The following is a 13,356-nucleotide window of genomic DNA, read 5'->3' as shown; positions in this document are numbered from 1 at the left end:
CGGAGAAGTTGGTCAACCGGCAGCTCTCTTGTCATCTAGAGTCGCATCACTTGTTGGGAGACTCCGAGACTGGCTTTCGTCCCGGCCAGGGGACTGACACGGCTCTTCTGGCAGTGGTGGAGGAAGCAAGGAGCATTCTTGATACAGGAGGGTCAGTGGCAGTGATCCTCCTGGACTTGAGTGCTGCCTTCGACACCGTAAGTCATCAGGTGCTCCTCCAACGACTGTCAGAGGTGGGGGTGTCAGGGACGGCCCTAAAATGGCTAGAATCTTTCCTTTCCGACCGTTTCTACCAAATTTGGGAAGGAGCAGAAAAATCGACCCTCTTCCCTCTTCAATGTGGAGTCCCGCAGGGCTCATCTTTGAGCCCTACCTTATTTAATATATACATGACTCCTCTTGAAAGAGTGGTGGCCCCCTCAGGAGTAAAGATCATCAGCTACGCTGATGATACTCAGCTGGTGGTAGGCCTTACCAAGCTAGGGGAACAACCCGAGGTTTTGCATGACTGCCTCGCCAATGTCCATCGTTGGATGTCCCACTCTGCACTAAAGCTTAATGGAGAAAAAACTGAGCTGATGCTCCTAGGCAAATCTAGTCCCTCCATTGTTCCTAGTTGTTGGCCCCGGTCTTTGGGTGACCCACCAGCTCCCAAAAAGGAGATTAAGACCTTGGGAGTTTGGTTGGATGAAGATCTGTCCTTTAGGACCCACGCTAGGAAGACCGCGGGGGTCTGTTTTGGGCTGCTGCGGTCAGCCCGCAAGGTGCTGCCTCTGCTTCCTGATCCTGCAAGGAAGCTGCTGATTCGCGGCCTAATCTTGTCAAGGCTCGATTATGGGAATGCGTTGTTTCTCGGTGCTCCCGAAGCGACTTTTAAAATTCTCCAACAAACACAAAACGCAGCTGCTAGAGTGTTGATGGATGTGCCCAGAAGACACTCTGCTGCCCCGGCCTTGAAAACGCTGCACTGGCTCCCAGTCAGGGAACGGGTGAAATTTAAAGCGCTGTGTATGGCCCACAAGATTCTACATGGCAAGGGCCCCCCCATTCTTTCCACCATGGTACGCCCCTATAAGCCCACACGGCCCTTGCGCTCGGATCAAGGACATCTTCTGCAGTCATTTAGAGTTAGGAAGGCTCGCTCTGGAGGCAGACGTTTCCCAGTGCAAGTGGCGTCTTCGTGGAATTCCCTGCCCCTTAAGATTCGTTCGGAGTCTAAGATCCTTCCTTTCAGGAAACTTCTCAAGACTCATTTGTTCCCCGTGTAGCCTTGAGCAGCTGTCTTTCTCTTCTTCTGTTTCGCGCCGGGATGCTCCTGGGTAACTGAGCGCGCTATAAATTTTGTATAAATAAATAAAAAATAAAAAAAAACTTTCGTACAAATCCTGAGAGAGGAGCCTAGTATTCCCTCTTTTGAATTCAGAGGTTGGGAGAAGCGGGTAGGACTCTACGCCGATGATATTCTTATTTATACAACCGATCCGGTTCAAGCTTTTCCCACAGTTGTAAAAAGGGCAGAGGAATTTGGGCGGTTCTCGGGATATGAAATCAACGTGGGGAAAACCGAGATCATGACCTGGAATTTAGACAACTCACAGTTTGTAGTGACCCCTTCCATGCGCTATCTGAGAATAAGGATCACCCAGGACATCAGCATGACGGCACAGATTAATCTGGACCTTGTCTTTAGAGAATGTAGGGCGCTATTAAAATCTTGGTCTTTTCTCCCTCTGACCGTTCTTGGGAGAATAAGTTTGGTAAAAATGTCATTTCCCAAAATTTACGTTTATCTTTAATTCCATCCCACTAGCTTTTGACTCTAAACAACTTCAAAAGTGCCAGCAGGAAATTAATTCTTTTTTCTGGAGATACAAAGCAACTAGACTGGCATGGAAGAAACTAAGGAGGAGGAGGGAAAAGGGAGGGCTCGCATTGCCAGACCTACAGTACTACGCTTGGGCATTCCAGCTGTCCCATTCAAGGATGTTGCTGAAAACTCCTTTAAGTTCCTCAAACGGGAAAATGTTTAAGGCCATGTTAATAGGGGCGAATTTGCCACTTGATGGATTTCTATTCAAGTTCGGGGACCAGAGTTTTTTTTTAAAAGGTGAGGTTAAAGATCTTACAATCATTGGCGAAACCCTGGGTGCAAATAAAAGCAAGAATAGGGTTGGCCTATTTCTCAAATTTTGCCCCAATCTGGGACTCCCCGGGGCTTCCCCCTTGTTTAAAAGACAGACTTGCTGCCCCCGTAGAGGAGGCAGGAATTCTAAGATGGGGAGAGTTGCTAGCATGAGGATCATTGGTAGAATGGGAGGAGCTTTATGAGAGGGTTGGCCCAGCCTTATCGAGATTTAAATATATACAACTAGTAAGTTGGTCCCGGGAGTTGATCAGAAAAAAAGTCCATGTAGGGAGGAGTAGCTTCCTGGAACAACAACTGGTAGAGAGGCAAATGGGGGGTAAAGAGGTAGCCTTTTGGTATTGGTCTATTCTAGGGGAGGTAGATGGGGAGTTTACTCACCCTGAGGAGTTGTGGGGATTGGATATGGGTGCTCAGTGTGAGGACTTATGGACAAGATCTTTCACTCTCCTGTATAAAGCTGTTAATCACTTGTATACAGTACATCGAGCTTACCTCTCCCCACTAAGGCTTTCCAAATTTCAGCCAGGAAAGTGTTGCAACAAGTGTCACCTCCCCGCAGCCTCCGATATTCACATGTTTATGTAATGTCCCTTTATCAACGCTTTTTGGGATGAAGTAAAAGTTACCCTGGACTCAATTCTTAAAACCCCTCACACTGCCACTAATAATATTTGGTCTGGATGATAACAATACTAGGTCAGCAAGGACCTTCCTGTTTTACGCAATTCTCCTGGCGAGACGGCAGATCTGTAAATTTTGGGTTGAATCTAAGGCACCATCGCATGCAGGTTGGTTAATGTCCCTGTATGAAACATCAAAGGTGGATATGGCCAGGTCCTGCAATAAATGCAACCTCACCTTCTGGAACGTGCTGGTTCAGTGGAGTTAGAATGATCACCAGGTTTACAGTTTTTTTTTTTTTTTCTCCCGGGTCCGATGATTATGCCTATACACTCCATGGTCCTGGTCAAGATATCGCCTGATAAAGATAACGAACTTGGTCCAACGGGCTGAAATATGCCTAGATGGAGTAAAATTTCCTGAAAACATCTCCCGCCACTCTGGTATCTTTGTCTGGGCTTGGGAAAAGATCATGTTCTTGCCCTGTGCCTAAAGGACACGCAAGGTGGTTGGCGTTTTCCTTGGAACAAGGGTCTTGCAAATGAGGAAAAAAAAAAAAAAAAAAAAAAAAAAGAATTAACATGTTCCTACTTACCAGCATGAGAAATGTATCTTCATCTAGAATCAATATTTGCGATGTTGGTACTATGTAGTGTTTGAGTTTACAAAGGAATTAGGGCTTGACTCAAAGGAGGGTGATAAAATTAAACCTGTCAGTGCTAGTTTTACATTTGCCCCCCTGGCATACAAAAATCGAGTCAGGCCAGTCCGCAGGACTTTTCCAATGGTAAATAGTGCATGGCCCACAAAGATGTAGAGGTAAATTCACCACAAAGGCAACACTTCAACTACTTCTCTAGAATGCCCGATAAGCCGCCAAGTCTGGCCAGGAACCCCTGAGAAAGTCTGCAACGGAAAAGGAGACAGCCCTTCACATGAAACTAGTACATCTAAGCAACACCTCGAGCATGTTATCTACCAATGGCACTGGTAGATTGTCTACCACGGTTTACACCAACTTTGTTGGGGACATTTCTACATCCTGATGTATGGGGTTGCACAACATAGAATTTCCTCCGTAGCTTAATGCAGGAGAAACATGTACTCTAAGGATGGGTGCATGATCTACCCTGCAAACTCTAAATCATGCCATTAGATTGGTGAAGCAACAACCTACATCAAAAATTGTAAGAAAACTGACTGTTGTGCTAAAAACCTCTAGGTTATTTGAAAAATAATTTTAAGGGAACAATGCTTTTAAGACACCTCCTCAACCAGAGTCAACACCATCAATCCTCTGTCTTTTAACAACAAACCTGTGGTCCCTCTGCGGCCTTATCCACTGCTAGCTGCATCACGTACGCCTTAAACTTGTAATGTCTAAAGAAACATAGAGAAGACCCTTACAAAGTGAAGTATGAATCCAGAGATTGTCGGGTGTGCCTTGGAACATGGAAACTAAGTCAGTGCTGGGTTTAAAGACCTTTAGAACTCGTGGCATAAGACATTTAGAAGATTAACAATTTTCAACTGCAAGATTCAGTGCTCCACATCTATTTTGGAGTGGCCAGAAACAGAGAAAATCTGGAAGATAAGAAAACATGACAAGAAGTGGCAATGATCGGTAGCCCAACTGTATGATAACAATGAAAATACCTATGATTACCAATTAATTATAAAGCAGATCGATAAGGTCTTTTAAGCTGTGCAAACAGGAGTTCAGGCTGAGGGAAGCAGAGAGGATGAACTACACACAATTACGGAACTGGGTGCTACAACCCGATACAAAAGATGCAGCAACAAGTGATAAGACACCATTTGAAAAAGTGATTGATAATCTTCTTTTCGCCAAGGAGGTAATTTCAAATATTTATAAACTACTTATGGGAAATACTGAGACAGAACAATGGGTATACAGAGAGAGATGGGGAAAACACTTCAATGCTCAGGTTGGACAGACGCAGTGGGACTTACTCAGACGAGATATGCATAAAAGTTCCATTAGTTTATGCAACATAGAGTTCCATTATAAACTAATATATGACAGGGATTACACTCAGGTAAAGATACAGATGTACCCTGTAACCTCATTTTTTTTTACTGGGGCCAGAGCAGGTTGATAGGAATTATACTGCATACATGATGGGACTGCCTCAAGATTGTTCTCTTCTGGAAAGAAGTGGCTGACACCCTGAAAATTATCTCGAGCTACCCGCTACCCTGTGATGCTAAAACAATGTTGTTAGGCTTGAGACCAGCTAGCTGTGCTTGTATGATAATGGTAGAATGATATGTTACCCTCCAATGCTTAGAGGCATGTAAACTAGCCATTACACAACTCAAGAAAAAGTTTAATCTCCCCAGACGCTATGATCCATCCTTGTAATGGAAAAACGTATCTGTAACCTAGAATATATCCACCTCCAGTTTGACGCACAACTCTGTTGGGCCAGCGCCTGATGGACTCCCCTACCGGATACTGCTGCCAAGGTCGAAAGCATTGGTTTACTTTCCTTATTAAGTGAAGAGAGAGGGCAGAGACCTTGAGGTCTGGAAATAGAGACTGGGAGAGCTCAGCGAATTATTTAAAATTGTTGAACGCTCAAATGTAAATGTATTTGAGCTTGTAAAGCGCACTGCTACCCGTCCATAGGTTTCCTGGCGCTGTATAACTCTGGGGAACCCGTCCTGGCTTTCCCTGTGGGATGGTCCCTGCTGGGAGTCCCCAAGGTGGAGCCAGGAATCCCCGGAATTGATGGGGCCATTGTGGCGATTAGGCAAGCTAATGCCCAGAGTTGCCGAGTGGAACCCCTGATTAGAGTAAGCACCGAAGCGAAAATTATCGAGTCCGCTGACCCAGGTCCACGACCCTGCCGCGTCGGGAATTGAACCCTGGTCCCGGGCCGACTTCTGCTCTTGGGTCTGCTGCCTCTAACCAGTGAGCCACACTACTCAATCTAGCCTGTTTGTGTAATAAGGTATCGTCATTTTATGTTCCCACAGAGATTCCCAGAAAATGTATCAAACAGTTTTTTCTACCTACCCCATGCAGCATGGGAGAAGGTGTTCTCTCATATTGTTTCACTTTTGAAAATGTATTGTCTGTGCCCAATAAAAATGCTAATAAATTGTTCTTTAAAAAAAAAAAAAAGAACGAAAATACCTACCTGGACTATAGAGCATATCTCTTCCGTTCTACCAGTAAATTACAGGATGGAGTGTCACTAAACAATTTGGCGAATCACTACTGACAAGTAGATGGTCGGGGAACACATGCCTTCAATTTGGTATGACTAGAATAGCATTAACAATTTGATTGGATTGTCCAAAATGTCTATTTGTCTGCAATTTCTGATTGAATGTTTTTATGTATCCAGACGGGAAAGTTGTGAAATAAGTATGAGGTGAGCTACATGTGTTCAAATAAAGGACTCAAAACCTGCAGAAGAGAATATTCAAAATTGTTCAGAAACAAACAGAAACAGAGGTGTGAGGGTATTGGGTTCAACAGGTCCCTCTACCCGGAAATGGTCACTAGAGGGGCAGAACAGGAAAGACCATAAGTACAAAAGACATTTTAAATTTGCAAACGTTGCAGTGCATGAAGTGGCAGAATAATCCTGAAAAGACCATTTTAGAAAGTGCCAAGTTACCTGTAATTGCACTCACTGTAAGTACTTGTGAATCACGAGGAGGAGGAGGCAGCACTTCTCCACTCTTTGCAACTAGCCAGGAAATGTATCCGTAATTGGAGACTGCCTCTGCGTTTTACCAAATATTGAATGCTTACTGAATCCAAGAAGCAGTCAGTAACCAGTTCTAAATGGGTCATAAGGGGCAGCTCTGTAGAGCAGGACTTCATAAACATTTTAGAACCACTACCAAAAATGTAGAACGATTAACTTTAACAACGCGCCTAGCTTTGATGGACATGAGGAGGGAAATGTTTTTAATGTAACTAAATCATTTTGTGATGACACAATGTCATTTATAGAAAGCACATTTTTCATTAAAATGGGCACTAAAATTACACAAACCGAGTTTTTCTGATAAAACTAAATTGTGAAAGTCTGAAAAGAGATCCCCTTTGGATAAATGTCACACGCCAAGCATCAATTTTCCAAGACACTCTTCACACACCAGTAAGATGAACAGAGAGGAAATGTAAAAATATAAAAAATATAAATAATTATTCAGAAAATCATTAAAAACATATAAAGCACATTGTATAATGTAATCATCAGGTCCTTGTGGTATTTCCCTAGCAAAAATACAATTCTAATCATTAAAAAACAGTGACAATATTAATCAAACAAACAAATTTCATTAATATAACATACACAGAGACATCATAAAAAACTGTACACAGTTGGGAATACAATAAGGAAGAAATGGTTCCAATTTGTGGAGAGAAGCTACAGTAGTCAAACAGGGATCAATTATTATTTATATTCCAATCTTCATTCAGACTAATTGTCTCCACAGACTTAAAGTAGTTTCCACTCTTAAAGCATTGACGCGTTTCGGTGGGCAAATAATCTACAGCCATCACCTTCTTCAGGAAAACCTAATTTATTCCCAATTACCACAATAAAATCTGTCAGTCCTAGGTTTTCTCATATGCAGGATTTTCTGAGACAATTTATTTGCATTTAGACAGACGCGGGAGTGATTTGGACCGCGGGTTCATTGTGCCACAAGTTTCAGATTTTACCAGAACCTAAACGTTATCAGCACGCAGAATATAGTGCGACCATCCTAAAGAAAAACGATGCAATAATATTGACAACTCTATCTTCAAGTTATTTCGATCTCTGGAGGTCTTTTCTGCCCTAGGACTGACAGATGTTATTGTGGTAATTGGGAATAAATTATGTTTTTGTTTGATTAATATTGTCACTGTTTTTTAATGATTAGAATTGTATTTGTGCTAGGGAAAGACAACAAGAACCTGATGATTACATTATACACTGTGCCTTATATGTTTTTAATCATTTTCTGAATAAATCTGTATCTTCTTTATATTTTGTATTTTTACATTTCCTCTCTGTTCATCTTACTGGTGTGTGAAGAGTGTCTGTGGCAAATTGATGCTTGACATTTATCCAAAGGGAATCTCTTTTCAGACTTTTGTCTTTTTTGGTACCCTAACCCTTTGGTTGTTGAGTTTTTCTTTGTTTAGAAAAACTAAATTGCGCACAAATGATAATGTGTGGAAATCGAGTTTCAGTGGATATTTATCACTTATGCATCACCAAGTGAAGTGCCTTGATTTGTTTTGACCCTATTGAAATCTTTGGTACCCTCACACTTAACAATTACAGAAAATGTGCTTCATTTTTGCTTACCTAACTGCAGAATGTGTACAGTTCATTTACAGGTATTTACATTGTGTTGTGTGTTACCAAAAAATGACACCCTACAACCTTTCTTTTCGCACTCCCTGTACCCCAGCAAGATTGCCACATAGTTCCGGAATAAGTTCGCTTCAGATAGTACAGTCAGAACTTTGCTTTAATGTTGCTGTGTTGCTTCACAGACGCTGTAAAAACACAGCGCTATAAAGCACCCCAGCTAGTTAGTACCTCTAGCACAACAGTTTTACATAGGACATCATAGTCTAAATAAGTATTTTGTGTACTGTTTCCCGTTTCAGCTTCCAGAGTCTGTTGTTCCATATAAACTGTATGATGAGTTTATGGCCCTCGCAAAGGACATTCAAAGAATAGGAGAAGGAGCCCAAGCTGATGGAGAGGGAGGAGAATCCAGGCTACGGCAGGATACCTTTCAATGCATGCGGGACATAATCTGCCGGCTACCAGCCACCAATTACAATACCCTCCGACACCTCATCGCACATCTCTACAGGTACTGAAGGCTTCAGATATAAATTGCCATTGTCTTATTAAACATAGTTGCACTTACTCTGAACAGATAATGTAAGCGGGAGCAGATCAGATAACCAAATATAAATGTACAGTAACCCAAACATTGCCTTTAGGGGAGTTCTTTTTTTACAATGCAATGAATCTTTCTGAGGTGAGTAGAATCCAGAATATGGCTGTTGCCAGTTGAGTTGCTCATTATCAATGGAAAATATCTTTGGTTTGCAGACTATGTCCAGCCATTAGTTTTCATCCCAGGAGCCACTTGTCATTACTGCAGGGGACCTTTGATTGGCAGAGTTCATATGAGTATTGGAAACAGAGCTGCTGACATCCACATGGACATTAGAAGTTAGGGATGCCCGGAGTCCTCCGTCAAAAAGGTCAATTTAGTCCATGTCAATGGAGTTATTGGCTAGCACTGGTGAGCATCTTTGTTTGGCGCCCATACTATGGCTGTTGCCAGCAGAACATTGTTTGTGGAGATCTTTACTTGGTCTGTGAATCTTAGTTTAACGGTGGACTACAAAAGGACCTTTCACAACATGGGTCTTTGGCTGTTCTAAAGAAATGGCTTTCTGGGTTATTTTCTAAAAATCAAGTTTATTACCTTTCTGGTGGGTATCCTACCTAACTGCAGATTCCTCCGTTTGATAAATTCCGTAGATGCCAGACTGAATCTGGGAAATAAAAAAGGAGTGCTCCTGCACGCCAGTTAGTGGCACTGTGCAACTCTGCATCCATGCCGTTCTGCTCCATGAGTGACAAACAGAGCTACTTATAAGCGTCACCCATGGGCCCTGATGTCCATTTCTTTCATGAACATTTCTGCGCCCTCAGATGAAAATCTTATCAGCGAACTGAACGAACCAGTGTAAGATTCCTATATTGGGATCCTTTTAGATGGAAGAGACTATACCACAGAACGTAGAGATGGGGGGCTTTTTAGGAATCTGCGGTTATATAGAGTATCCACCAGCAAGAGCATTGCCAAAGATAAATAACTTGTTCTTGTGATATATACTTCTGACTGTAGATTCCTCACCTTATAATAGATACCAAAGCAGTACCTCCGGCCGTGGTTGGTCTGTGAAATGGTTCAGACTAAAGTCCTGCAGGACCGTGCAGGCAAAATGCCCATCTTGACAGACCTGAGTGTCGAGTCAGTAGTGCTTCGTGAACGTGTGCACTGAGGTCTGACAAATATACAGAAGAAGCTCTCCGCGTGCCAACTCTGGGATAGCAGCTCTGACTGCGGTGGTGGAGCCCTTGGGCCTTCTGGAGCTGCTCCTTAACTAATGTGTAGCAGATCTTAATAAGAAGACTATCCTTCGAAAGGTGGTCCATTTCTGCACTTCTTTGCCCCAGAGAACAATCTTTGTAAACACAGAGTGCTCTCTTGGGGACCAATCAATGGAGTCTCTTGTCCTTTTTCAAGGGATGAGGAGGAGCAAGGAAGGTTGGAAGCGTGATGGCTTGGCCAACAGAAAAAGGCATTACCATCTATGGTAAAAATGCAGCTCATGTCCATAACACCAGTTTATCTGAAAACAAGAAAGTATAGAGAGGCAGAGCCAAATGGGCCTGAAGTTTACTCACTCTGCAGGCTGCTATAATCGCCACGTGTAAAACTTTTTTAGAGCAATGGGCAATTATGCATTGGTTTGAAAGGACTACACATCAGAAAGGTGAAGGCTAAAGTCCCACTGTAGCATAACAAAGTGTGTTGGAAGAAACATATGTTGCAAATCTTTGAGAAAATACACCTCAACCGGTGATTTCAACAATGACGTTTGGTCCAGCAAAAGTAAAAAAGCCTGAAAGAGCTGACAGTTGACCATTCTGTGCCCATAGCAAGGCCTTGTTGGGGTAAAAATGAAGCAAACAACAAAAGATTTAAAAGATTTGCTTGGAACAGTCTAACTGCCGGGAAAAACATCATGCAACAAACTTGTCCCAGGGCACTGAACATACAGATTTCATGGCTGCCAGGATGAAATCAACAGCCTCATGAGGGAGATCAGAAAAACTCAACTGCTGCTGCTCAGTCTTCACGTATGGAGGTGCCAATTGCGCAAGTCCGGTGCAAGACTCTACCCTGCTGCTGCAAAGGAACATCAACCTGCAGTGAAAGCCTGATGGAAGTCAGATGCTCAGGGTAGCACACTCTGCTGACCCAATCCAAAGCAACTAGGATGACTTGGGCCAGGTGTACAGGAGCCCCATGCCCCACCCTAGGTGGAATGTGTCTCAGAGAGAACCTTCTAGGAAACCTGCTTGTTGCAATACCACATGGTGGTGGTGTTGTCCATGAGAACCTGCACCAGCCTCCCTTTGATGGCTGTCAATAGGCCTTTAATGCCAAGCTAGTAGCCTTCAACTACAGCAAGTTGGTGTGGAGGCGTCCTCTTATCTCCACCTCTCCCGGGGGACCACCCAACCTAGTAGTGATGTATTCATCTCCACCATCAACTCTGGGTGGTCTGCCGCTTGTCCAACTGTGGTCAAGCAGCTACCACAGCTAACACTTGGACAGAATCTGACTGGTTTCTCTTTTGCTAGGCCCACAGAGACTTCAGGTTCCCCTGCAACGCTTGCATTGTCATCTGGCATGATCAGCAAGCAGAATACAGTAGGTTAGTGGGCCAAAGTGCCTCAGAGCCAAATTCGTCAAGACCCATAAAGCAGGCTGAAACGTCAGGATCATAGCCCGAAATTCCTGGACCTGTTAGTCCTGAGGAAAGAGGAGAAAATGCACCATATCCACGATGGCTCTGATGAACGAAAGCCTCTGAAAAAGAGTCAGGTGTGTCCTCAGCAAGTTGACTTCGATGAGGTCAAGAGGTTTACTGTTGTCTGGAGGTGGCCCATGACTGACTGTGGCAAGCTAGTCTTCAACAGCCACTCACTGAGTTAGGAGAAGACTGTTACCCTTGACCTCTGCATATGAGCAGCGACACGCTCATCAACTTTGTGAGCACCCAAGGGGCACTGAAGAGAGCATGGTAAAGTGAAAATGCTTGTGGTCCACCATAAACCACAGTTTGAGCCTGTGGGCCTATAGGACGGGAATGTGAAAATGTGAATCTTGCAGATCCAACGCCACCATCGAGTCTCTGGGGCCCAGGACAGAAAGAACCTGGACTGGGGTGCACATCCTGAATTTTTCTTTGCGCAGGAAAGTGCTGTGAAGGGAGAGAGCCAGGATAGGGCGGAGGCCTTTGTCTTTATTTGGCACAAGAAAGTAGAGGGAATAGCACCCAGTCCCCATTTATGAGGCAATACCATCTCTATGGCTCCTTTAGCCAAAAAAAGCCTGTACTTCCTGGCATACGAGTGACTGCTGATCATCTGACAGGCATTCCCCTGTAGGTGACAGGTGTGGTGGGTCGAAAAGCAATAGATAGGCATAGCCCTGTTGGACAATCTGCATGACCCCTCTGTCAGATGTGATCTTTTGGCACCCCAGCAGGAATGGCTGATACTGCCTTCCACCAGATGGCTGTGTGCAGCTAAGGGTGCACTAAAGAGGTTTCGCAGTCCCTTATGGGCGGGGTGTTGTCTGCCAGACCCATGGCTCGACCGCAGAAAGGCTGGGAAACCTGCTGTGCAGGTGGTGGAGGCTAGAGATGTCAATATGCCAGCCCCCCTGACATACCACCTAAAAGCAAAAAACTGCTGTTGGCATTGTTGGACTGGAGCTGAGAGGACAAGACAATGTGGTGTGGCTCTGTTTTGTTTTTAAGTATTCAAGGTCACAGTCCACTTTTTTGAGTCGAATAGCTGGGAACCGTTGAAAGGTATATTCAGTAAGGACGCCCGGATGTCCCTGAGGAACCCTGTAGATCTCATCCAGTAGTGGCACTGAGGCATCACGCTAATTGCCATTGCCCTGACTAGACAATCTGTGGTGTCGAGGTCTGTGCCTGATAAATCGAAGGGCAACCACAACATAGCACGTTGATATGGTATTGCTGATCCTCAGTCTAGACTTGTGCTCCATGTGTAAATGTGCTTCTTGAACTTATTTAGCTGCTTGTACAATCGCTTTTGGAAAATTACTGATCCGAAAAATATAATCCTTAGATGTTCAGTGTTACTCCCATTCTAATTGTGAGAGACTAAATGTTGATCCATTTTAGGAAAACTCATTTTAATTGATTAGCAACGACTGTAATTCAGTGAGGCATCTACTGCTTTATAATTATGTAAATGGTGCACCTGTTCCTAATCATCTTTCCCTTTTACAGAGTGGCAGAGCGATATGAAGACAACAAAATGTCCTCCAACAACTTGGGAATCATTTTTGGACCCACCCTAATTCGACCCAGTCCGGGAAATGACATTTCGATGACCTGCCTGATAGATACCGGCTATCAGGCGCAGATAGTGGAGTTTCTTATCATAAACTACGAAAGGATCTTTGGTGCAGATGACCTGCCAGCGCCATCATCCTTCGGGTCTGAAAGTAGCCTGCAAGATGCCTATTTGGAAAGCAGCAAGGAGCAATGCAGCCCTGAAAAAGACATGTCACTGCTGTCAGAGGTTCAAAGTCTAGAACCAGAAGAGGTGAGAGTTTCAATAAGGTAGTTTTTGAGTAATTAAAAATAAAAAGTTAAGTCCCTTTAGACTTAATGATATATTGTAAAACATAATATAAGACAAGTTATGTATTGACGTTTGTTGCTTCCATACATACACACT

The 13,356-nt window shown here is 43.7% G+C and overlaps 1 protein-coding gene across 4 annotated transcripts in view; it reads left to right on the top strand.

Moving 5' to 3' along the window:
- GMIP (GEM interacting protein) overlaps positions 1-13,356 on the top strand; it is a 320,436-nt gene that overhangs the window by 296,480 nt on the left and 10,600 nt on the right. For all 4 annotated transcript variants that reach the window (XM_078681149.1, XM_078681159.1, XM_078681167.1 and 1 more), the window contains 2 exons: positions 8,424-8,635; positions 12,903-13,221. In XM_078681149.1, the coding sequence (XP_078537275.1) occupies positions 8,424-8,635; positions 12,903-13,221 (531 nt within the window). The remainder of the gene's footprint in view (positions 1-8,423; positions 8,636-12,902; positions 13,222-13,356) is intronic.

The sequence above is a fragment of the Lissotriton helveticus genome, chromosome 1_1, assembly GCF_964261635.1.
Source record: "Lissotriton helveticus chromosome 1_1, aLisHel1.1, whole genome shotgun sequence".
NCBI lineage: Eukaryota > Metazoa > Chordata > Amphibia > Caudata > Salamandridae > Lissotriton > Lissotriton helveticus.
Note: the sequence above shows the minus strand (reverse complement) of the source record. Positions and strands in the feature narration are given on the sequence as shown.